The sequence below is a fragment of the Lytechinus pictus genome, chromosome 6, assembly GCF_037042905.1.
Source record: "Lytechinus pictus isolate F3 Inbred chromosome 6, Lp3.0, whole genome shotgun sequence".
In the NCBI taxonomy this organism is placed as follows: domain Eukaryota; kingdom Metazoa; phylum Echinodermata; class Echinoidea; order Temnopleuroida; family Toxopneustidae; genus Lytechinus; species Lytechinus pictus.
In genome coordinates this window covers 18,398,576-18,426,446 of record NC_087250.1, presented here as the reverse complement: position 1 = coordinate 18,426,446, position 27,871 = coordinate 18,398,576, and the positions used below count along the sequence as shown (strand labels likewise).

Below are 27,871 nucleotides of genomic sequence, written 5' to 3'. Positions count from 1 at the left end.
AGGCCGGCCCTATAGGGCCTTGGTACACGCCCTCTCTCGATCGAGGAAGACAGAACAAATAAAAAAAAACACGGCCACTAAAGCAGCGGTAAACTTGAAAACCCGCAACAATAGAGAGAAAAATGACCAATATGTTGTCACCATCATCGTCAAATATAAATTCTGAGTTGACCAAGACAGATTCCCAGGTATGTATGCCACTTTCATGCTATGAAATGCTTTTAAAAGGTTGTTTATAATTATGTATGGATGCATGAGAAACAAGTTCGGTCCCATGCGTTGTGAAACGTGTGGCTGGCTGGGTGGCCAGTTTTTTTTTTTTAATGAAATTACCTGCAAGACCTATTTTATTCCTATTTTTAAAAATATCATTAACAGTTCTATAATCAGATAATGCTCAGACTCAAGTCTCAAGACAAATTTGTTAATGATCTTAAATCACGTTTGGTAACAGTTTCCGAGTCCGACTCCAAGTCAAAGAACGCAAAAAAAATAATAATTCGAAGACAGTCGTAAAACTAAAAGTCACTAAAACTTCAAATGCGAGCGATCGTGCGGACAGAGCGCTGAACGTACATTTTCGCATTGCAGTGAATGGGGAGCACATGACTAACACACACGGTTCGCTCCGCTCGGCACTTCGGCTGAGTGCTGGAGTTGCATTTGGAATTGCTCAATAAAACAGTCAGTTTCTTCCTTTACCAGTAGAGGCGCACGGCCAATATGGGAGACTCTCTCCAATAGGGGAGACAATCTCCCACATTGGAGACTTGCTTTGCAAAAGGACAAAAGAAACAACACCAACAAAAGCATGATTTTTTCCACCCAAAATTTTGTCTCGCTGAGGTCAGAAGCCCATTTGTTTTGTGTGTGATTGACAACAAAAATCCTTATCAAAACAAAAGTAGACGGTGAATTTTTAAAGTAGACGGTGAAAAGGGGTAATTTTTCATGAGGAATCTGCTTATCACATTTTTATTTGCCGCCAAGTTAATCCTTTTGCAGCAAATGTAAACAAAGGAAATTGGACTCCAAAACTGGAGACTGTCTCTGAAATTGGATACCCAAATTCTTTACAAAAGTCTCTGATATTGGAGATAATCTCCCACATTGGAGACAGTCTCAAATATTGGCCGTGCGCCTCTACTGTTTACTCTGCTGATTTTGATTGGTCAAAAATTCCCGTGGTTGCTTTGTACACCTTTGGCAAATATCGATAATAAACAACACTGAGTTTCACTTACCATAATGGGATGGAAGGACCTAATATTAAGGTATAAATTTTTCTTTGCTTGAAGTTGAAATCACCCCGTAATCATCGGATCTTATTGAAACTCGGTAGGCCCTAAGTTAATGAAATTGAATATTTGAGAACATTTTGTGAAAGTTGAATTGAATTTGGTTCGTAAAGAGCCAGCGGAAATGAACTTCAATTTTGAGTGTTGTTAGGCGTTTGTGAATCTGACTCGCTGATCGAGAAGGGTTGTTTTGAGCGTATACGAACAGCTGTGAGTGATGCCATCCCCGCTGCGATGGGCTCGAGATTAGTCTCGGTATTCAGACACAGTATGTTTCAGCCGTTGTATAGTTTTTTTAATTACAATTTGAGCTCTGTTAATTATGAAATTTAAATTGTTATTTTGAAAATAATTTTGTAGAATTTGTGCAAAATAAGTATTAAGAGAGGACGGGGGGGGGGGGGGGGGTAATTGTTCAGGGGTAGTTGCCCTTGAACCAAAGAAATCATATGTCAATTATATGCCAAATCAATCTGAGTACTTAAAGATTTAAGGACGTTCCACAGTTAAAGTGAAATCCATGTCATTTTCACCAAACTTTGCACATAGATACTTTAGAACCTTAATATTCGAAATATGCAAAAATTAACATAGGTCCATGTGCTTGATTTTTTGCTATAGAGCTTCAAAGTTCACCCAAATTGATGTTCTTAAGAATTGCGCATTCAAAAGAATTTGGCATTTTTAGACCGCCCAAGATTACTACAATGAGTTTAAACCTCCATTACTCATTCAAAATACATGAAAAAGTCATCAAATTTCGCAAGAGAGTTAATAATTGTATCGTTAGAATGGAAAATCTATTAATAGTGCTATTTGTTTGCAATTTTAAGTTTAACAGCACTGTCAGTTCTTAAAAATGGCGTGAAAGATAACAAAATCCCAATCTGAAAAATGTAAAATTTCAGTAACAAATTACAAATGTACAATAAATGCTGCACTTTATTCAAAATCCATTTTCACCAAAATTTGCAGAGTTGTAGAGGATGGTATACCTAAGAGGTACAAACATTAAAAAATAGGGGTTCATGTGCTTGTTTTTAAACTATCAGCATTTTTATTAGAGCAAATGTGCTTTTTAAAACACCAAAAATGGGCTGAATGCTTAGTATCTATGTGAAGAAAAAATCAAAACCACTCTACCATTTATTCAAACTCGGGCTAATATTCGTGATTCTTGGCAGCACTGCAGAGTAAAGTATTTTGAAATTGTAGAGATTTTTTTTTTGAATGGTCCATGGAATAATTCAATTTTTTAGCTTAATGAAATAACGCATCGGATCTGCAGTTAAAGTGCAGAAGATGAGAAAAATCAGCTCATACCCGCAGCTAATTAATACCTGTTCATCCATTGTGACGTCAGCGCGCAGAGTGTAAACTATGCGCAGATCATAATGCGCACAAATATAACTGTGGAACGTCCTTAAATAAAAAGCTTGTACAATTCCCCATAAGCTACCGTATGTATTATAAGTGTGCCATGCCCAAAACATAGAGAATAATAAGATTTTGCAATCGTCTTTTGTCCACAAAAAGCCTTGTTTTTGTATCACAAAGATGACAATAACTCTACTTCTAGATATCGGAATTTGAATATTCAAACAGTTTTGTGAATCGTAGATATTGAGCCTCATTGTGAGCATATAAGAAATGCTGGAACAGCCTTTCCTGATTTTCACCTGAAGTGCCTATTATAGATCTAGATCTATAGTAACACGCCCGGAATTCGACATGTTGTGCCATTTGACACATGTGGTAAAGTTATTTCACAAGCCAGCATATACACGCACCTAATTCATTGTTGTAACTTGTATACCCAGCCATTATCACTCACCACATGAAGTAATTCCCTTTAAAAAGTCAAATTTTGCCCTTAAAAATGCAGAATATATGCCGTATTTCCAGCGCACGCAGTGGCGTACCTCAGATTTAAGAAGTGGGGTCACCCAAAGATATGCTACATGTAGAAAATAAAGAAAACTGTTTTTGTGCAAATTTCGTGAACTTTCTTGCAAATTTAGGATCGTAGAGATCTTCAAAACGACAAATCTAAATAGAAAAAAAAAACGAAAAACTCTACTGCATTGAATTTGCACAGAAATCAAGTCGACGGCATGCGTTCATTTGACATGGGGTCGGACCTTAATGCAGGAGCGAATGATCGCTGCATTACATGGCGATACATTTCAATATTTTATAAAATATTGAGATATACATGTAAGTTGAAAATAAACATTGCAATTAAAAATACACTTGAAATATATTCTACAAACATTGATGTGAATTTCTTTTGTGAAAACACATTTTAGAAAAAAAATATTGCAGAAAAGCTTAACATTTCGAATATTGTGCAGGTTACTCAACATGAATTTGAATGTGCTTTAAATATGTTTTTACTGTATTGCAACAGGCCCCATCCAATGGTTCTACTAGCTCCTAAGGCATAATGTTAGGTCTAGGCTGAGCTCTCGCCTTCATGGTTTTAATGAGCATGATGTACATGTATCTATTGTATCTGGCTAGACTCTGCTAGGTGTATTTAAAAGTTAATCAAAATAATTACAGTTATGGTCGGACTCTTTAAAAATTAGGTGATAGTTTACTTTATTTTAACTTTATTCCATGTCTACTCTATCTGGTGTCAAAATTTAGGGGTGTCGAGCTAGAAAGCCTTTCTAAAAAAGGTTCAGTAAGATTAGAGCTAACTCATTGGTTGGTGTATATTAAACTAACTTGTTGGTTTTGAGAAACAGGGCCCCTGGCATTAGGTCTAGTATATGATTCAAACATTTTCTATAAGAATTCCTTTTAATTTACCGATATTTTGAGCTAATGTATAATTCAAATCTTATGTATAAGAGTTCTTTTTTTTTTTTTTTTTTTTAATTGTTTCAGATGCATCAGGCTCCAACCATTGATGAGTTCTCCATCATTAAACCAATCAGCAGAGGGGCTTTTGGGTGAGTTTTTTATTTAATTTTTATTTTATTTCGTTTCAATTTATTTCATTCCAATTTATTTCATTTCATTTCAATTTATTTCATTTTAATTTATTTCATTTCAATTTATTTCATTTCATTTCAATTTATTTTATTTAATTTCAATTTTAATTTATTTTATTTTAATTTATTTTAATTTAATTAATTATTTCTTAAATTTTTATTTCATTATCATTATTATTTTTTTGTTTTGGGGGGGTTATAAATATTAGGTCTATGACTTACAAGTTAATAGAAGCGTAGCTATAGAAACTAGAAATAATTTTGTTTTTGTCTTTCCTTTTATCAAACATGATTTTATTTTCTTTATTTTTTGCATAGGCCTGCATAACATGAATACCATGAATTTCATGAAATTCTCAAATGGAATATAGTAACTTTTACTATCATTTTACTTTGTCTCTTTCTATGGGGTCACACTTTTCATTCGCCTCCTTCCTCTTTCTACTTGCTGATTTTGATCTTTTTTTTTGTCATTTTTGTTATGAATATTAATCATTGTACAGAATGAACCATCATATTGTACCTACAGAGACAATTTTTTTTTCCATCGAATTTTCTTGACTACCATAGAAAGGTGTATCTGGCCTACCGCAAAGGGAGAGAGAAGGAGAAACTCTTTGCTATCAAAGCTATGAAGAAATCCGAGATGATCAACAAGAACATGGCCGCCCAGGTGACGGCAGAGAGGGATGCACTAGCCCTCTCCAAAAGTCCTTTCATCGTTCATCTCTACTACTCCATACAGACAACAAAGTATATTTATTTGGTGAGTTTCATGCTTATGATCAAACTCAAATTCTGGCGTGTGTCACAAAGGGATAACTGTGACTTAAAGGGTGACATGGGAAAAATCATGGGGGCTGGAGGCGATTTAGCCCCCAAAATGCTCAAAACAGCACTGGAAAGTAAAAAAAGGGGCCCTGGAAATCCCCATTTATTGCAATTTTAAAGCTTATCAAATATTACAGATTAAGGCAGTTAGTTGTGAAAGTAGCCTTTGAATATAATTTTTTTTTTGCCTTCTGTGCGCTTGGTATATAATGCTTTTATTTTGCCAGTCGTGGTAACTGACAATCTTAATTAGTTTGAACACAATGCAATTTAATGACCACCAGTTATGACTGCATTGAAATCTAAAATCTGTTCCAATGGATTCTGGTAAAACATGTGTTATTGCTGAGAAAGTAACAAGACAAGCATGGTATTTTAGCCAGATGCTGGGTCTTTTTCCAAGCAATAATAATAGTTAAACTAACAATAATTAAACTAACCAATGTCTATTCTTGTGTCACGTAATGAATTTTCAAATTTCAACTCAAATCAATTCATGTACTATGTAACCATCATCAGTTACAATACAATACAATTGCACAGATGTATTTTGTTGTCATTGGGGATTGACATTGATAGATCAATATTGCCTTCGACAACACCCCCCCTGCTGTGTTTTGAATTGCTTCCGTATTCATATAGTGTAAAGTCTGTTGTTTATGATTGTATTTGACATTGTAGTATCTCGTAAGTGTCCTGCTAATTGTTGTTGCTGCTCTCTAGTGGCGTAAAAAATGAAAAATATAAACCATCACTGCGCAAATAAACTGTAAATGTATGCTGATTCTGTGATATGTCCAAACTAGTAATAGAAATACAGACATTTTTTCTAATCAGTGCCCTGGGAATTACTGTTTTACAGTGGGTAATGGTTGAATTAAAAAAAAACAAAGTTTTTGCTAAAAAACAACAACAACAAGATTTTTTTTTGGGGGGGGGGAAAAGAAAAAGGACAGGGAAAAATTTATAAGTCATTTAATTTTAGTTACATTTCTGCTATTTAGCATGTACTGTACCTAACAGATTTCCAGGGGGTGCTGCCTATGGAAAATAAAACATGCAGCACCCCTGCTTCCCAGGGCCATGTTTCTATTAACCCTTTGTGCGCTGATGTTGCAATTTTGCACATTCGTACAATTAAATTCAACAATCGTAATAATTAGTTTTCTCCCTAACTTCAAATTAGATAGCTATAAAAGGCAATAGTTCTTGGATTACATATATAAGTGGTACAATATGGATAGCTTTAATTAAAGAAAATAACATGGAAACAATTGTCCTTATTATCCCCCCAAAATTACTTCAACGTGCAAAGAGTTAAAAAAAAAGAAAATGAATAGAATTGAGTATGTTTAAATGTCATCTGTACGGTCTCCCATTGAATGGATCTGCAGGTTATGGAATACTTAATTGGTGGGGATGTGAAATCACTCCTTCATGTCTGTGGCTACTTTGATGAATGCACTGCCTTGATGTACACAGCCGAAGTGGTCCTTGCGCTGGAATACCTCCATAAACACAGTATTATTCACAGGTTTGTTGACTTGTTTGTTATCATTTATTATTGTTATTATTATTTTATTTTATTTCATTTCATTTTATTTCACTTTATTTTATTATTATTATTATTATTAACATTATTATTATTATTAATATTTATTTATTTTGTCTTATTTAGCAGATATCCAACATACAATATAAAGAAAATTTTATTAAATTTTTACCTTTTCCAAATGAAATGAATTTTAATATGTGACAGGTTTTGACATAATATTCAGAAGATATGATGGGTGTTTTGAATGGATGATTCTTAAAATACCGAGGGGGCATATGCCTCTTGCGCCCTAGCTTGGATTCGCCACCGTTATCTGAAGCCATCTCGTGCCTTCTGTGAGCAAAATGGTTTCGTCCTGCTCTTGCAATACGCTGGAAATATGGAGTGATGTCATCCATTGCAATCTTCATGAATTGGGGCAGATGCTTTTCCATCATGAATTATATTTTCACTGCCTATTTTGTGGCGCGACGCACTAATTTGTCTCTCGGGCCACTCGTGCCCTGTGTGCCGCAGTTTCAGAACCGGGGTACTAGACAACTTCGCTCTCATGCAGTAGTGTAGCCATTATTTTTTATTCCTCTATCTCTTTTTGTAGGGATTTGAAACCTGATAACATGCTGATCTCAAACGATGGCCATATTAAACTCACCGACTTTGGCTTATCCAAGATATCGATGGATCACAGTAAGTAACTGCAAACATTTCTATATTGCATTTATCTATAAAAAAAAAAGGGAAAACAATTTAGGAATGACTTTAAATGAGTGAGTTGTTGCTTGTATTTGTATCCAGGAAGTGAGGCCACTTTTCATCAAATGAAAGAGGCACCAATATATGTAAATGTATCTGAGTAGTGGTTTGAATCGGAAGTGAGTTGTCTTTTTACTACTTCAATGTACAGATCACTTAAATTTTACTTATTATTACCCCAGATTCAGAATGCAACAGTACTACTTTCAATTTTCTTGATGTGTATATTTGTTTTATTTTGTCATTCATTTAGTAAAGTTTTTTTTTTCAATATTCATGACTGTAATCACTCTTTTTTTTTTCTTTTGCTTGACTGAAAATGATATCTTTTCTTTCTCAGAAATCAACGTATCAGATATCCTTGGAACCCCCTCGGTGGTCAAACCTCAGAGAACAGATTCCTTCTATCGGACACCAGGACAAGTTCTCTCTCTAACGACCAACCTAACATTCGTAAGTCAACACTTCTTCAGTTCCACATGATGGTCCAAATAGATTGTTGAGAAATGTAAGAAATCAGCGTATTTGACCATCTTGAGTTTGGTTAAATGTATTATGTGGAAGCGTCGTGGTGGAGCGGTTCTGAATCTCGTCTTGTAATCAGGGTCTTGTGTTTGAATCCCACCAACATTACTCAAAAACAAGAATTTGTGTACAAATCCAATGCAAATAGTGTTTTTAGCCAAAGTTTATACATGTATCACTATTTTTCCGTTTACTGATAAAAATCAATTAATCTAATTTTGTTTATCGTCAAAATAAAGTCCTGGACATTTTCCATTAAAAAAAACAATTAAAAACAAAAAGTTGAAAAACAGAGAAATACATAAGGGCATTTTCACGGTAACTGACATTACACAGCACAATGTTTTCACACCTTTCATTGTGTGTATCTCTAAAACAACAAATGATGGGAGTTTGCTTTTGATAGAGTTAATAAAGTGAACCTTGCTGTATACTCTGATACTAAGTTTTCCTATGTAACCACATTTTTTTACGCATCAGCAAGCAAAAATGTGTCGGTAACTGACATTACGCAAAAGGACATGCAATTTCAGGGTGTTCATTAAAATTGAAATATCTCATGTCCCTGAGTAGATAGAGTAATAATTTGAATATGTAAATATACCTCAGTTACTAGGTTAAGATGTGTCAAAATATTAAACAATTCGTTTTTGTCTTTTGGGGACTATGATAATTTTTCCACAACCATGCTGGTAACTGACATTACGGTAACTGACATTACACTTAATTTGCCATAGAGATAACACATGGAAGTCAAATGTGTGGAATCATTGCATTGTATCTTCTGTGCAGGGCTTCACATGAAAGTGAGCTTGATGGGGAAGTATACCCAAGTTTTTAGGAACAATCCAATGAAAAAACTTTTTCTTTTTCTTAATTCCTTTCTTTGATTTGAACATTTTTATCATTACTAGTCGGTAACTGACAATATACACATTAACATTTACTAGTGCTATATGATTTTCAAAGGCATAATTTTCTTGGTACTTATATGTAAGGCTTTTTAAAATCATAAAAGTTTCATAATACTTCACATTTTTAATTATCCAAAGATAAGAAATGTATGTTTTACTTACTCCGGGGGGGGGGGGGGGGGGGGTCATAGCAGCTACATGTTTTCCTATAGTAATTTAATATTGCATTGACTGTACACATGGATTTTTCTGATTATACACCCATAATATATTCATCAGTTTTATATTGACTTTTTAAACCTTTTCCTTCTCCAACCTCCCCCTCCCCTCAAAAAAGGCAAAATGAATAAGGGTCTCCTCCCCTAGGCTACATGTACCCCTCCCCCGAATCTCATGCAGCCATGTAGTTTTATTGATTTCTATTCTGGTCAGTGCAAGCAATTTCAATTCTCTTCATAATTTGTTTAATCATTTTCTTTGCTAATTTGTTTTATAAGCTGTCAACAAAAAATAAACTCCAGCTTCTAAACTGAAACTGAACTATTTGTAAAATTGAAAAAAAAACCACAGTTTTAGTAGATCCATGCAACATTGATCAGAACTGTCAAATTTCACTTTTCATCTATACTTGTAAACCAAAAACAAAATTGTATCACACATCCACACTACTAACAGGTATAAAAACCAGGAATTTACTTTTAGCGAGGCAATGCTCAAAAGAATCCTAGAAACTAAAAAAGGGACCCTGGAAATCCCCTTCATCACAATGTTAAGCTTAAAAAATGTTGCAGATTTAGGCAATAGGTTGGGAAAAGTACCCCCTACCCCCCCCCCCCCCCGAAAACCAAACAAAAAATTGTCTGATACAAACAATTAGGTACTTGGTAAGTGCATGTACAAAACAATTTCACAGTAATTTTTTTTGCAAGATGGGAATGCAACTTCCTTCATAATTTCATATAGTATTCCTTGTGAACTATACCTTTTAAAAGTCAATAGCAAGCTCCTTCTGGTGTGACTTTTAAAGTGAAAGACTTAAATAACAAGTATACAATATTTCTTCACCATAAAATTTACCACATATTTGCATTTCAATATTGGTAACCAACGTTTTATCATGGTAACTGACATTACATCTCGGTAACTGACATTACATTTTCCACTTGGTAACTGACATTACATATATTTAATGGTACCCTATGGCTTCATTGTTAATTGGTAATCTTTAATTTTGGTGTAGAAGGGAGGGGTGTTACCTAGAGAGGAAATCTACCAAGTTTCATATAATATATCCTCTTTTCCAGGAAATGAGAAAAAAAAGTTCATGTTTTCGGTAACTGACATTACATACCATATCACATACTTCATCAATGTTTTTTTATCAGATGAATGAATTACTGGTGTTCCTTTCTGTGGGATTTTAAAAAGTGTTATAATAGCAAGCTAAATCACAGGCGAAAACATCATGATCAAACCTGTTCTTTAAAAATCTGTCAAAACAAAATATGTATCAATATACTATTTTCAACACTAATTTGTATCCATACTTTGGCAGCCATTTTGAAATAAAAAATGGCTGCCAGAGTCGGAAAAAAATTTGTCTCAGAAACTTCAGGTCTTGTTTTATTAAAAAACATAAAGCATTTGACATGAATATCTACTTGATTTTTTTGCCTCTGTGTCCATCTGTGGTGAAAATGCCCATAAGAAATTTAGAAAACAATAAAATACATAGGAAAATAAATGTGATGTTGAAATTTTTTTAAAGTCCATTTGATCAGATTCTTATAAAGAGTGTGAACCAAAAATTAGCATTATAAGGGTATTATAGTTAAGTTGAGCAAACTTTTGATTTTATGCATAAATTAGCATAATTAATTAGCAATGAGATTTTTCGCAGAATTTGATCTTATAGTTTTGTAGACTATGCCATGGGTAACACGCCTGCCAATTTTTGTCGTGATCGCGGATGTAAAAAGATGTAAATCATGAAGAGCATATGCACAAGTTCAGGTTTTCATACCGTCCTTATTCATTGCAGGACACTCCAGGAGCAGCGCTTGAGGAGAAGCCCCGTCATCTAAGACACACTCCACTGTCCTCACCTCTCCTTACAGCCGTCAGCAGACAAGGCCTGCTCCGCCCCAGTAGTTATGGTGAGCATCCTCACCAAACCTCCCACGATAATGATTCGCATCGTGGAACCGACGGTGTAAGTGTATGTCTCTCAGAGAGGATAAGATCTACAAATGAAAGGTCTCAGGGTTCAGGATATCTCCAGAAAGTTCTAGGATCTGAAGGTCAGAGTTCAGGTCGAGTTGGGAGTATGGCTGCGAGACAGCCAGGACGAGCCAGAGACGTTGTGTTTGAGACTCCAGTAGGGCGGGCACCTGTGAGTCGACCCTCGATTCATTTAAGCTTCAGCGATGAACGGAGACGGTCAGGTCCTGAGGCTGATCAACAACCATTGCAGAAGGGGTACTCCACAGCTTCCTCACCAACTGAAGATGTTGTAGCGATAGGATCAGGAAGCAGTGCTCGGGGCAAGAAGAGACATCTCTCTGAGGTTGAGATGAGCCCAGTGTTACAGCCACCCAAAGGCTGCATCAGGATGCTGAGATCTGGCTCTCACAGCGGTTTGACGTCAGAGATCCGGGGGCTGAGTCTTAAACTGTTTGTGGCAGATGAAGATGACGAGTCAAACACAGATGGTCATGGGAACAGGCTCAGTGATACAGGAAGCCTCGACAGTAGCCTTAGTCTTCAGGATATGGAGTCAAGACGAGACAAAAGCATGGAAGAAGTAGCCCCAGAAGGTTCAGAGATGGTTGGCAAAGTAGACTTGCAAGGACAAATCAACCGGGACAGTTGCTACGGAAGTGCATCAAGAACGTCCACTGGCCAAGACTTGGAGGATATTATCAGCAACAATGATGCCTCAATGAGAAGTACAGTTCAACATGATAGACATGGCTCTAATGAATCTGGTCTAGTTGGTGACAAGAGTATCGAATCTATTACTTCAGATTGGACGACGGATGGCTTTGACTCAGAACATGCACAGCTTGATCGGGGACAGTCCAGTCACAAAGAAGTAGCAGACATTCCTGGACATGACAATGTCAGTTCAGGAGAAGATCCTGTTGGTCGCAACAGATCAAGACTTAGTTCCTCATTTGGTCCAGAAAACAGTGACAGCAGTCTCTCAGGACTTGATCTGGATGCATCAAGGTCATCGACTGCTGGCCATGCAGAGAAAGAAGGTGTCAAAGTTCGGAGGTCATCTGGAAAGAAGAACGTCAGCTTTGACCTGGAAGTCAGTGTAGATCACGCGTCTGAAGCATCGGATTTGAAAATACCAGTTGGCTTGTCGCCGTCTGGCCATGATAATGAACACCCGAAGGGTCAGATGATGTCAAGTCAGACGGAGGATGGGAGGAGTCACAGTATGTTGTCCCACCAATCAAATTGCAGTGTGAAGTCATGTGATCAGCAGGAGAGGAGTGCTTTGTCTGACCTTACAAACTTTTCACCGGATGAACCCGCGAGGCTGAGCATCAAACCAGTGAGTTAAATTCTATCAATCTTATCACGAATAAGGCCTAATGCTTTATTAGAATGAGTTGTTTCCTTAATATTTCATATTATGTATTTCTTGGCTATGAAATCAAATCTCGAACATCCCTCTATATCAGCGAAGCACTGAAATATCAGAGAGATGATTAGGTTGAAGAATTGTGACCGTCAGAGTAGACAGTCCTGTGAGCTCATCACATTGTATATCACTTCTCATTGTAGTGTTGAAAATGAGAGCTTTAATGTGTTAATAGACAAGAAATCTGCCTCGTAATTCTATTTATCTCTCGGATGAGGTTCGGAAAAGTAGATATTACTTCAATCAACCTAATCCAACTCAGGGTCGAAAAGTTATAAAAAATGTCAACCCTAAGAATTCCCCCTCCCGCATTGGAAATTAATGAGTGCAACAAGCGATTTTGCCCTCATCACACCCCCCCCAAAAAAAAAGATCAAATAGAATGCTACAAAATGACTGTCTTTACTAGAGTCACCTCTACGCCTGCCACAGTAACATTAAAGTATATATAGAAATTCAATTTCCTATACACAGCATAATAATGGTATTTGCATTAACTGTGTGATTGGAGATCATGCAAAAACTAGCCCCCAAATTCAGCATTCATCCAAAGGTGAAAAATACACCCTCTTAAATATTTTTTCTCACCCTGCCATTTTCTACATTCTATTTTCTCCTGAATCTTATAGAGGAATGCTTCAACCCCTGGCCCCCAGGGAACGAGTCACACCCCTCTACGGATAGCATTCCGGACCCCAGGAAAACTAGCCTACGTCACACCTGCCAGAATACGCTACAAGACACCAGGTAAGAGACAAAGGGGGGGGGGGGGGTGGGGTTACATAAAGAGTAGGGGAATATTCTGAAAACGTTCTTATCTTTTGTATTATCTCACTGAGATAAGAATAGGAAGACGCTAAAATCATTGCAAATCAGTATTCTGAAAATCTTTTTTAACGCGGTCTTATCTCTGTAAGTACTGCCCCTTTCCCCATCTTCAACACGCCTGTTTTATTAGATATTACCAATCAAAATGCACTTTATATTGGCAGTTTAATCAATAGAAACATTCCTTATGTCAAGAGAATATTGCATGTATACGCACGTATACTAATTACCGGCGTAATTACACGGTTTTGCGATATTCAGAATACCACATGCACATTATGTTCTTATCTTTTTAGCGTGCATTGGTATTATATGTGCAGGTTATAGATTTACACTCTCAGTAAGTTCTCTCGGCATAGGTTGTAAAGAGAGCAAAGATAAGAACGTTTTCAGAATACATGTTTGAGATCGTGACGTAGATGTAAATATATTTGAGATAAGAACATTTTCAGAATACCGCCCCTGGGGTAAGGGGGCTCAAGGCCATTTCCCCTCCGAAATGTTCAAAAAGAGCCTGAAAAATAAAAATGAGCTCTGAAAAATACCCATTTACTGCAATTCAAAGCTTCTCCAGTGTTGGAGATTTACACAGAAGGTCGTAAAAAGTAGCCCCAAATACAAAACAATATTTTTTGCTTAATACTTGTTATCAGACATTTAATTGTATTTCTTGTGTGTGTATATAATTGTAACACGTGGAAACTGATGCAGAAAGATGACACACAACACCATTCCTTGTGTTTCGGTTCGTTTAATATCGATGGATCGTTTTATACAAAATTCCAAGTACAAGAACAAAAGATAAAGAAAACCCTGCAAAAACCAATAAGAACAAAACAATTTAATAGAATTATGATATGTTTGAAAAAAATGCACAAAATAGAAATATTTGCTTGTGACTCTAAGATAAACATTCATCAATATGACGTCAAGTAGACTCGTAATAATAAATGATAAACATGTTGTCTATATCCATTCATTAAACTTAATCAATATTGCCTGAATTCAACTCATCTAATCACAAATTCAGTTCCTCCATCGTTATGGATAACTCTTCCAACAAAGAAATGAAATACAACAATTAAAATATGCCAACAAATTAACATTGAAATACAGTGGTTAATAAATGATAACCACTCACCCTGGCAATCTGGCCTAGAGGACCATATTTCCTCTGGTGAGAGCCTCACCCGCTACATGAATGTCATGTTAAATACCTTTAAAAGGAAAATAACAATTATTACACATAGTAAGCAATCATTGTGACCCTTTACTCTGAAAACACAAAACTGAAACATTGAATTAACAATTCAATAACCAAAATCAATCTAACCAAAATATTTAACTCTATCATTTTACTAAATCGTTTCACTATAAGATTAGAACCGAACACATTTTTATGTTTATAACTACAAGTATACAAGTACAGGTAATTATACAAAATATAACAAAATGACATAAAAATCATCTGAAGTAACAAAGACAGATTATTAAATTCACAAAACCCCTTTAAAATAAGACAGACAACATGCTATGCTAGCAAAGATAGCACTTTAATATAACCTAAACTCTTATTCAAAACAATATAAAATACATTGTGAACCAACTTTATAAACTATTATTCAAAACTAACAGAATTGACAAAATAAGATAATTATCTTACCTATAATTCTGACCCGAAAATGAAGAAGCCTCTCTGCCTGCCCCATGAATGGGGTGCAGTGCAGGAGTGAATTGCAGTAAAATCCTCTCTCCCTTTTATGCAGTTATCACTCTCCATTCACAGATGCTAAGCCTTGACCATAATTATCTACGTCATACAAGCTCATAGCTCTGGAATGTGATGTTTTGACCCAAAGACCATTCAGCATCACTCTTACCCAGAAAGAGTGTGAATCATACTTCTTAAAAAGCATGAAGATTGTTAAACATTTCTACTTTCTACTACTTCCTGTGAACTTCCTGTGAAGGCATCTATTACTTACAGACAAATAATTAAGAGTTATGAAAATATATGAATTTCCATTAAACAGTTCATTTTGACCTGTTACATAATAATCCTCTAAAATTCACAATAAAAAAGCATATGTAAATCAGAACATATACAGCAAAATATAAATAAACTTGAAGGTATTTATTCTCCGAAATTCACAACAAAAAATAAATATACACATAAACTTAGACAGCATAATCTAAATATATGTGTGTTGCACAAACATGCATGTTATGATAGAAAGAAATAGCAAAGGACATGGATGATTAAATCACAAATTAAAGTTAAGCCATAGCCCATCATGAACCGCTGTTCTTCCATGGGAGTCCTATGTGGTTGTGTATTATATTCCACATACTACGAATCTTGCTATAGGATTGGTCAGAAGTTGGTCACATGACAAAGGGTAAGTTCCCCATCAATCATCACTCGCAGTGATGGACCTTTTTTGTTTTGCTGATCATTTATAGTGGTTCTCGATGCGGAATATAAAGCATATAATCACCTCTTTATTTCAGGTGACGAGGCAAACTATCACTTTCTCGGCAAGCTGGATGTACTCGCTATCAATCCTCAGCTTCCCTTTTAGTCAGGTCTGTTAGCGTAAAAAACACCCTACTTGTGGACACAGTGGACAAAAGCATGATTTTTCCTCCAGACCTTTGTTTATGTATAAGAATTAAAAATGGGGTATGCTCCAAAAAATCTGGCTGCAGGAACAGTGAAAAAATGGGTGAAAATGTCAGAATTTATGAGTTTAGATTGGTCTGATATATAGACTAGCGCTAGTGCAAAACTCAATAGCAGTGCATTATTTTGCATTGGTTTAGTTCTTGAATTCAGACCCTTTTTGAACAGATATTTTGTTTGTCCTCACATCTCAATGCACTAAATATCTGAATGCAGATGCTAAACAAGCCGAAGGGTGGCGGTGGAGGGGGTTGAATGTTGGTGTGTATGTACATATTTTGGTCTTGGTGTAAAGATGTGCAAGACACATTTTTTGCATGTGTTGCCATGGTAACAGTGTATTATGGCAAAATAAGGTTACAAATCTTGCAGTTAGAACTACTTCCTCTGTTTTCATCCGATTCTCATGAAATTTGGCACACACATTGGTCTTGAGGTGAAGATGTCTAAAGGCGACCGCACACCTTACGACTGGTCTGCGACCCGATTTAGGAACAAATCGCATTTTGCTCATTTTCTGAAGATGTGAATGGAACATATCGTTTTATCTGAGGTTGAAATTAATTGAAATAGTAATATTATAACAATTTTGAAAGATTGCAAGCCCTTATTTTGGAGTAAAGTCAAAATTAGGTTCAAATCGTAGCCAATCGTAAGACTGCTATGACGTCATTACGACTAGATATTAAATTCGCTTTTATTCTAAGAAGGATGATAGCATAGTCACAAATTTGATCATAGGTATTCGTACGATGATTTCGAACATTACACAGTAAGATATTCCAAGTCTCAATAATTAGCATCGAATTTTATTACATTTTATTCTGAAATCGGGTCGCAGGCCAGTCGTAAGGTGTGCGGTGGCCTTAAGACACATTTTGTGTGTCTTTCAGAAATTTTGTTGCCATGGTAACAACATAACATTTAGTGAAAATTGGGGAAAAAACCTTACAATTCAAACTGCTTCATCAGTTTTAAATCAATTCTCATGAAATTTTGCACACACATTGGTATTAAAGTAAAGATGTACAAGGCACTTTTTGTGATTGTTTCAGAAATTATGTTGCCATGGTAACAACATATTATATGGCAAAATTTAGGTAAAAACCTTGCAATTTGAACTACTTCATCAGTTTCAAACCAATTCTCATGCATGATATGGCTCACACATTGGCCTTGAGATAAAGATGTGCAAGAACCTTTTTTTTTTTTCATTTGTCAGAGAGTGCATTGCCTTGATAACCACATATAGCCAGAAATGCAGGGAAAACTCATCAATTGTGGATCAATCTACTTCTCAGTTTTCAGCCTGTGCTCAGAAAAGTTTACACAAATATTCATTTTGGGTAAAAATTCACATTCAGTGTTAAAGGAGAATCCAGCCTTGGTCATAAAATGTTGTGTGGAAAAGGAGAAAAATAAGAATGGTGAAAGTTTGAAAGCAATCGGACAAGCAAAATAAAGTTATGGCTGCTTTAAAATTAAGATCCCTAAGGCTACTAGTATGTAGATTTCAAATTGATAATGGGTAAGTAAATTATGACAAGGGGTGAGGCCGCAAGGACAACTTTCCCATTGGCCTTGTACTTTGATTTTTGGTTTTCTCCTAAATTTCATTGGGGCCGTAATATAAACCTGTTAGTATAATGCTTTATGTCCTCATGAAAGAAAGATACAATTTGAAGTAAAACTTTTGAAAAAGAAATTTTAGTCAATTAATTATTTCTGTACATGGAAGAGTGGTCCTTCCCTTACATCATTATGACATCACATGTGCGGCCAATTTGAAGTCTTCATGGGTATATAGTGATTACCAATGTTTACAACTTTTATATATTCACAACTTTCTTATGGTTTGTCCGATATTGTTCAAACTTTGACCTATTGTCTGATTTTTTCTTTTCCTCATAAAAACAAGTGTTTATCTGGTTTGGATTCCCCTTTAACATCATAAAATAGCGCAGGGTATTCATGGTATTAATCACCTTCAATAATATTTATAGGTTCTTTTTTTGGGGGGTGGGGGCGAAGGAGGTCCTTAAAAACTGACAACATAAAAATATAGAAGGTTAAAGGACATGGCCATTAGGAACTTAAACACTCTTAAAGAAAGCACCCCTTCCATTTTTTTTTTTTTTTTTTTTTTTGGGGGGGGGGCCTTTAGAAAATTGCCACATAAAGAGTAAAAGGAAATAATTACAGCTAGGAACTGACCCCCCCCCCCAAAAAAAAAAAAAAAAAAAAAAAAAAAGGGGGGAAGAAAAATCCTTTACACTTCAGCGTATTAATTTAAAGCCTAAATCATTCTGGTTTGATAAAAGATCATTTCCGGTGCCCAATTAATCAACGTTTTATTTATCTCCTTCTACTCAGTCTTTGTTCATTTCAGTGTTTACTCTGACTTTCTTACATCACTTTTTGCACTTTTTGCACTTTAGAGCTTTACCATACCTTCTTGTTTTGTTTCCTCCCCCCCCCCCTCTTTTTCTCCCTCTCTAAGTACATTTTTTTTTGCTATTTTAATTCATTATTATCTAGCAACAATTATTCCATTTTGAATGCTTACACCTACACTGAAATATAATACCATGACATTTATTCTTTTCTTCATAATCTTCTAAACTCTATTTTGGCTACACTCTGTCCTAAATAATACTATTAGCTATATTTAATGTCTAGTTTAAAGAATTGAAGAAATGGCTGTCATGATATTATATTTCGGTAAAGGTGCATCAAATTCATAGTTGCAGCATTCAGAATGGAATAACTGTTGCTTGAAAAAAAATGGATTTAGTTGTTTTCCGAAAATCCTCTGTGAAAATTTTAGTTATATCACTGAGTTTTCCCATTCCTGCAGTTACCACCATCTGAAAGGGATATGACTAGAATATATGTAGAGAAATAAAAGTCATCATTTGCTCAATGAACAGTGAATACGTTCGTCCTTACTCCAATGCAAAATTATTTGCATTTTTTGTGACAGTCAGATCTTGCATCCAACAATTTTGCTACTGAAACATAATATTCATTTTTGACAATTATACTGAAAAAATTAAATGAAATAAAATTGAAGGCAAAAAATTATTGTGCACATATGCATATTTTTGATATGGTATGCTATTGAGTCATGGATTTGCAAGTGAATTTTTAAAACAAGTGCAGAGATTTTTGTATATATAAATATATATATTTATATAATTAGTTGCATGATTAAAGGTTCACTTTATAATATGTCAGAAAAAATATACTTGGAGAGAAGAGAGGGTAAAAAAAGGAGAGAGGAAACATAAGATGGTATGGTGAAGCTCAAAATCAAGAGTGATGTGATATAGTTAAAAAGAAAGAGTAGGAATGGAATATGAATAAAAGACTGAGTATGAGAATATAAATAAACAATGATTAATTGGCTACTGTAAACAATTTTTTACCAAAGCAGAATGCATTAAACATCAAATGAATGGTCTGAACTCTGAAGTGCAAATGAATCTTCTTACCTTTTAATGGGGGGGGGGGCATTTTTCTGCTCAAAAAATATATCAGCCCCATTTGTTTGCGGGGGGGGGGTTAAGTTCTTAGTCATAATTACCCCCCCCCCCCAAAAAAAAGGGAGTAATGTCTCGCTTTAAAATACAAAGACCCCTGAGGGGCAAAGGCGTAGACTGGTTGAGCATAGGGAGATAGAAGTGGTATGGGGAGGGATGCACATCTTGGGAAGGTGGAACTAAGGTTTGAAAAATCAGCCGTTGAAAGTAGATGGGGTACACATTTTGTTTTGCTTGCCAGTGTTGGAACTCCTTTGCCAGAGCGGAAGGTTTCACATTCACCCAGTGTACCCCCAGCCTATGCCCTTGAGGGGATGCTTATTTCAAGAGTGTTAATGGACACCGCCTTTAACCTTTATTTTGAGGTCAGATTTTAAGGACCAATCCCGCTCCTCCCCCAAAACCTAGAAATATTACTGAAGGTGATTAATACCCCCACACTCATATATTTTAATGCAGTTTAGAATTTAATATGAATCTTTACCCAAAGATGAATATTTCTTCCAACTTTTATGAGCACTGACTAAAAAAAGGGGAAGTTGTTTGATCCACAATGAGTTTTCCTGCATTTCTGGCTATCATATGTGGTTACCATGGCAATATACTCTGACAAATGCACACATAAAATGGTTCTTGCACATCTTTACCTCAAAGCAAATGTATGAGCCAAATTTCATGAGAAATGGTTCAAAACTGATGAAGTTGTTCAAATTGCAAGGTTTTTACCTAAATTTCGCCATATAATATGTTGTTACCATGGCAACACAATTTATGAAACACATACAAAAAGTGCCTTGTACATCTTTACTCTAATACCAATGTGTGTGTCAAATTTCATGAGAATTGATTTAAAACTGATGAAGCAGTTTGAATTGTAATTTTTTCCCCAATTTTCACCAAATAATATGTTGTTACCATGGTAACAAGATTTTTGAAAGACACACAAAATGTGTCTTAGACATCTTCACCTCAAGACCAATGTGTGTGCCAAATTTCATGAGAATCGGGTGACAACAGAGGAAGTAGTTCTAACTGCAAGATTTGTACCTTATTTTTGCCATAATACACTGTTACCATGGCAACACAATTTCCAACACATGCAAAAAAATGTGTCTTGCACATCTTTACACCAAGACCAAAATATGTACATACACACCAACATTCAACCCCCTCCATCACCACCCTTTGGCTTGTTTAGCATCTGCATTCAGATATTTAGTGCATTGAGATGTGAGGACAAACAAAATATCTGTTCAAAAAGGGTCTGAATTTAAGAACTAAACCAATGCAAAATAATGCACTGCTATTGAGTTTTGCACTAGCGCTAGTCTATATATCAGACCAATCTAAACTCATAAATTCTGACATTTTCACCCATTTTTTCACTGTTCCTGCAGCCAGATTTTTTGGAGCATACCCCATTTTTAATTCTCATACATAAACAAAGGTCTGGAGAAAAAATCATGCTTTTGTCCACCGTGTCCACATAATTCCGCTAACAGACCAGACTATTTGGAAAGATAGCTACATCCAGCTTGCCTCGTAAGTGATAGTTCACCCATCAACTATCTCCAATTGTGATTACTTGCTTACTAATGTAGGCTATCAGAAAAGTACATGAATATAAGCCATTTTGGATCCTACTCCCCTTGTACAGGAAAATCAACGATGCTGAGCTTTTACAGTCCGTGGGAGCATTTCATGAAAAAAATGATCAGTGATTTTCACTGACTCTTTGTTGTAAGCTACTGAAATCCTTGCATGTGATTGCTTCAGAGCAATGTAGTCAGTGAAAATGACCCTTTACATTTTTTGCTTTGCTTTATCTTTCTATTCTGCAAGCACAGACTCAAATTTGACATTTAGACTCAAATTTATTTATTTATTTATTTTATTTCCAGGCAAAAGACAATAAGAATATATACAATAGGAATAAATTACCACCGACTAGTGCCTGAGGATGACTAAAAGAAAAACTAGTTTCTGTTATGAAGCTCTCCTCACTAGTCGGGGTATATTTTTACTCAAATTTGATACTTAAACCAATTATGTATCGAGTGAAAACTAGACTCCAAACTCTCCATCTGTATTGAACAAGAGGTAGCCATAGTACATACTGAATCTAGTCTCACTACTTCAGACTCTTAATTATGGACTGTGTGAATTGCAAAAACCAAAGGTCTGCGCCTGCAGACTACTCTCCCTCTCTCTCTCTCTCTCTCTCTCTTTCACGTGACATTTTATATCACCTTTAATTATTAACCCTTGGCTTTACCATATCTCTTTCCTTTACTTTCAGGTCGAGTTGACCTCATAACCCCTGGACCCACCCCTCTCCGGTCGCCGAAGAGTTGCAAACGGCGCCCTCTCCAGGCTGCGAGTGGACAGCCACAAGAAGAGAGGATCCTGGGTACGCCGGATTACTTGGCCCCGGAGCTGCTCTTGCAACAGCCACATGGTGAATATGGGGAAAAGTACCTCCAGTGATGATGAGGATGATGATGGTGATAGTAATGATGATGAAAATGATGATGATGGCAATGATGAAGGATGGTGATAGTGATGATGATGATGGTGATGATGATAATAATTCACATTTCAAAAAAATTGTTTATTCTCTCATGTTCTAGGTGTTGGCGTGGACTGGTGGGCGCTTGGTGTGTGTCTTTATGAGTTCTTGATTGGCATCCCTCCGTTCTGTGACAACTCACCAGACCTCGTCTTCCAAAATATCCTTAGTCGAGGTAAGTATGTTCATATTCATTTATTGCTTCACTTTAACCCAATGCCTATGCTTCCATTGCCTTCAGAATAGCCTTGATGCCCTTTCAAGTATTTGTAGACTTAAGGCCAAATTAAGTACCCTTTTGCTTGTGGCCTTAGTGCCCTGTGGTAATCCAGATCATGTGTCCTATTGAAATTTTACTTGTGTGCCCTTTTTTAATGTTCGTGGATGACACTTAAGTGAGCACTGCCTTCCCTTTCCTTTAAGTGCTCTAATAAAAAATGACTTTGCCCCTTTGAATTATTAAAGATAAATGCTAGTTGTGGTAACGATCTCAAAATGAGTTCGAACAGAATCCAATAAAATGACCACCCAAGTGTTTGTATGTATGAATAGTTTAAATAAGAAATGTGTGCCAAATGGCTGTGGAAAAAATGTTTAATTGCTGAGAAATGAGAAAAATTTGCACAGGATTCAAGAAAATGTTGGGTATTTTTTTCAAGCAATATTAATACATTGTCCCACATATGCCTTTTGGGTTAGTGTTCTCAGAATTATCGTTTTTAAGCTAAGATTTCACAAAGATTAGTTTTATGTAAATGTACCAGATTGAGATCTACACGTATGATATGGTGGCAATTGACCTTGTTTTTAAAGACTTTCTCATCAAATAATTTTTTGCTGCAATTTATTACTTTTACCTTTAATTCAAGCCCTGATCATTTGTTACAATCTTACTTTCTGTATACTCTTCTGGTGATTATGGCATCTATGCTTTCTATTTTCATGATCTTTCTTGATTGGAATTTAAATCAAAACTGGGATGGTAAGCATGTTTTTTTCAATACAGACATGGTTGGCATGGTTTAAAATCAAAACACATTTTAAGATGATTTAAAGCGATTTCAAACCATTTGTAATGGCTGTACTAGCATCCCTTGGGAAGTAAGACATTATTTTTATCATTAATAGTACTCAATAATATATATTTTTTTATATCATGAAAAAAGGTTAAAAAAAATATTTTTTTTAATTCCAACTTTGAATATAGACCTTTCCTGGCCCGAAGGAGATGAAGCAATATCAGTTATAGCCCAGGATCTTATTGAGAAGCTTCTTACATTGGCACCAGAACAGAGACCAACAGCTATAGGTATGAAGAGAAGTTGTGGTGATGTTATTTTCTTGATGTTTGTTGTGCCGACATTTTCCTTGATGGAAAATTGTGTGCACTAAGACAAAGTTGAGCCCTAATTTCAAGCCATAATCATGATCCTAATCCTGACCTTATCCTAACTTTAACTTTGTTTTGTCCTGCCTGAACAAAGTTTGGCAGAGACTTAGGGGTCACCTGTTAGTCTATTACAAAAACGATAAAGATTTTGTTCAACTTGCTCTCATTTCTTTATTTCTAAATCAATTCTGTTCACACTTGGTACATATGATCCTTGGGCACATATGTGCTCATGAGGATAATGGGGTCAAAGGTCATCTGGGGGTCAAAAGGTTTGTGAACCACCTTGTTCTGTGATGGTATTCTTTCATTTATTATGATTTGAATGTCAAATAAAGTGACAAATTACTATTCAGTATCAGTATCCTTTATTGTTGGTCGATATCTCATTCAATGCTAGTCAATATTGTTTGCTGTTGAATTATAATTTTTTTCATGAGATATGAGATCATAAGGTTCTAAAATGAGTTTGATTGGATATTAAAAAGCTGGAACTAATATTGCCCAAGCTGTATGCATGGACAACATTGGATGAAGATCAGGCAATGTAGTTTGATACCTCATATAATGCCGGTCAATATTATATGCTATTGAATGATATTTGTTTCATCAGTGAAGCTGCATGAGTTTCTGTATGAGTTTGATTGTGACCATGTAAGAGAGGTGGAGCAAATATTACCCAAGGTGTTGGAATGGACAATATTGGATTAAAATCAAGCAATATAGGTTGATATCTCATTGAATGCCAGTCAATATTTTATGCTATTGAATGATGTTTGTTTCATCAGATGTAAAGCAGCATGAGTTTCTGAATGAGTTTGATTGTGATCATGTAAGAGAGGTGGAGTAAATATTACCCAAGGTGTTGGAATGGACAATATTGGATTAAAATCAAGCAATATAGGTTGATATCTCATTGAATGCCAGTCAATATTTTATGCTATTGAATGATGTTTGTTTCATCAGATGTAAAGCAGCATGAGTTTCTGAATGAGTTTGATTGTGATCATGTAAGAGAGGTGGAGTAAATATTACCCAAGCTGTGTGTGACAGCAATATTTGTAAAGTTCGGGATGATATGGGTTGATATCTCATGCAATGCCAGTCAATAATTTATGCTATTTAATTGTTTCATTAGATGTAAAGCAGCATGAGTTTCTGAATGAGCTTGACTGGGACCATGTAAGAGAGCTGGAGCCTCCTTTTGTACCCGCCCCTGATGATGAAACAGACACAACATACTTTGATGGTGAGTATACCAGTTAAGACAGACATGCCAACCGTTCCCTTTTTAGAGTATTTATTCCATGATTTTAATAGAAATACACCAACACGATCATGGAGTATGTATCGTACACAGCGCGTGACACTAGCGCCGGTCCGACTGTCCCAGACCGGTAAAAATTGCTGTCGGGCCAGTAACTTGTTGCATGAAAAGAACAAGTAAATTCTTGCCTAAGAGCACATGTTTAAAAGGGTGAATTATCAAGTTTTCAAGTAGAGTCATTTCACATGTTTTTTCACCGATCTCACTACAATAGGCTGGCGATTGTTACGTTGAGACAAGTTTTTAAAAACACTCTTTTTTGTCAAAAAATACTGGGCTATTTCAACGCCTATTTAAGAAGATGGGGGAGGGGGGCTGATTCAGGGCTAAAATGGTTATATTGGATTTAAAGAGGTATTGTAGGCTGAAAATAATATGATTTGATCAGATAAAGTAAAATCAGACAAACATAATACTGAAAATTTCATCAGAATTAGACAAGGAATAACAAACTTATGACAGTTTTGCACAATTTCGGTAAAACAGTTCTATACATTATGTCTTCATGGATATTTCAATGAGCAAGCTGATGATGGCACATCCTGACTTATTCTTTTGTCTTTTATCATGTGAAATTAAATGTATATTTATTCAAATTTTGTCCTCTAAAAGTAAAAAAAATAAGTGCATTGTCTACTGATTTAATGTGTAAGATAAACAGACCTGCCAACCAGTACGTTTTGGCGTATTTAGTATGTTTTTGCAACCAAAATACAGCAGTACGTTTTTTCTTTAAAAAAATATATTTTTGTAAAAAAAAAAAAATAAAAAAAAAAAGTGATTTCAGGTAACTTGTTTTTTTTTCAATCATTTTGTTAACAAACCAGGGTGAGATATACACATGTTTATTTATTTTTTATCATCTGCAAGAGCAGTGCGCATTTTAGCTTGCATGCAGCTTGAGCCCCGCGATGAGCGAGTGTGCCATGCATTTTATTATGAAATACACTTTTTTTATCACAGAATACACTTTTTAAGTTCCAGAGGTTGGCAGGTCTGGATAAATCATTGCTGTAACATATTTTGCAACAAGGGAGACATATCCTGAATACATGTGTGCATTTCAACTCGTGTAAAAAAAAAGAGAGAGAAATACGTCGTAATTGAATCATTTCCATTTACAGCATTGTTAATGTAGAGTGTACTAATAATCATTGTGACACTATGATTTTCATTTTCCAGCACGGAACAAAGCATGCAATTTGGATTTGTCGTGCGGGTCATTTGCTTCATGAAACAGCGAAGGGAAGCCATCTCAGTCAAAGCTATGTGATGAACAGACGCTCAACCTTGAAGACCAGTAGAAGCTCAAAGTAGAAGAAATGCACACACACATGTACAACTCTTATTACATATACATCTATATTACAGTAAGTGTCCTTTTGTAACAAACTATACAGGCTCCTTGTTAACTTATTAAAAATTTTCTGGTGCTTAAACTGTAACACACTATGGAAATGCAGGGCATGTACTTTTATATGTTAAATGGGGCGTAGCAAATTTGGGAAAACCTGGGTTAATGGTTTATTTATTTTTTACAGGTTTTGGTTTTGGATTGTACTCATTAGGAAAGGTTGAGGGCTAAATATAATTGGAAGTATGAGATTATTAGTAATAATAATATTAATATTGGATATTTAGAGGCGCTAAAAACAAAGAGTACCATAGCTCGTATAATGTATGAATAATAATTCAACATTTGCAATAATAACAATATTCAAGATAAAAAGGGAAATTAATTATTGAGGAAAAAGGTATGTCTTATAGGAAGATTTGAAGCCAAGAATACTTCATTTCTTATTGGAAGAGGGATGGCATTCCAAGTCTTGGCAGCTAAATGTTTTTTGGCAGAGGAGAGTTTCAACAAGGGAATGCAAAGTCTGCATGTGTCAGTGATTGAACGAAGATTAGTACCTTTTTTCAAACTGAAAATTCATTTCAGAAATATACATATAGGGGTCAGCTGCACAGCGGCTGCCGGGCCAACGAACAATTGGGCAAATCAAATTTTCAGAGTATTTCATTTCATGTCTATTTTGAACAATAAAATATGGATTTTCATTTTTTTTCATTTTCAGACATAAATACAGAATTAAAAATACTAATAATAATAAATATGATATTAAAAGGTGATAATGTCACTTTCCCTGTCTGATAGTTGCCTGAGGTTGATCAGACTCAGTAAATGAATATCATGCTTGTACATCAAGTTTGCTCTCCCCCAAAGAAGTCTCTATTACATGCATTTCCAATGCATTTCATGAAGTCTGGGGTCAGCAAATGAAAATCCACTCTCATTGACATTTGATGCCCGCATGACTTTATTCCAAATAGATTTCTGTGGTACAAAGAGATGCAAGTTACCTGTATATTCAATCTTACTAGCCTTGAATTTGAATGTATTTAGGGCAAGGCTGCATTTTTTTAGTAGATCTCACACATTCCTATATATATATATATATATGTAAATCGTGTAGTAGGTTTCACGGTACACCATGTATCTTTCTTGGGCAAGTGGTGGTCCTGAAAAGGACCACCCAATCAAACAAGTGTGTTCTTGTCGTCCTCAGGAGAATGACGACAAGAACACACTTGTCGAAACATCGAGATTGGGTGGTCCTTTTCAGGACCAACACTTGCCCAAGAAAGATACATGGTGTACCATGAAACCTACGACACTATTCTTCTTCGCCATGGAAACTTTCAGAAGTTATATATATCAATCATAAAAAACAGTCCCATGATCGATTGCTAAGCTTCATGTTACCTGGCCTTGACTCTTGTTATATAAGCCCTTTTTTAATTTTGAATGTATAATTGATTCCATTTTCACATCTCATGTCGTTTTCATTATTAAAGTAGAGGGTATATTTGTAGTTGTAATTTATTATATATTGTATTGTATTTAGTGGCATTAAATGTAAATAAAAGTTTATGTTAGTGTTTAATGGAAGATGATATATATATAAACAAAATAAATACCATATTGTAGTAATGAA

The 27,871-nt window shown here is 35.5% G+C and overlaps 1 protein-coding gene across 1 annotated transcript; it reads left to right on the top strand.

The window, feature by feature from the left end:
• Positions 1 to 24: 24 nt before the first annotated feature.
• On the top strand, positions 25 to 27,871 carry LOC129263193 (serine/threonine-protein kinase greatwall-like). The gene is made up of 13 exons (XM_064101095.1): positions 25 to 188; positions 4,194 to 4,258; positions 4,871 to 5,066; positions 6,526 to 6,665; positions 7,285 to 7,373; positions 7,780 to 7,892; positions 10,920 to 12,443; positions 13,163 to 13,280; positions 21,886 to 22,044; positions 22,217 to 22,330; positions 23,363 to 23,464; positions 24,684 to 24,794; positions 26,055 to 27,871. The coding sequence occupies exons 1-13, from the start codon at positions 123 to 125 to the stop codon at positions 26,105 to 26,107; spliced, it is 2,850 nt and encodes a 949-aa protein (XP_063957165.1). The 5' UTR covers positions 25 to 122; the 3' UTR covers positions 26,108 to 27,871.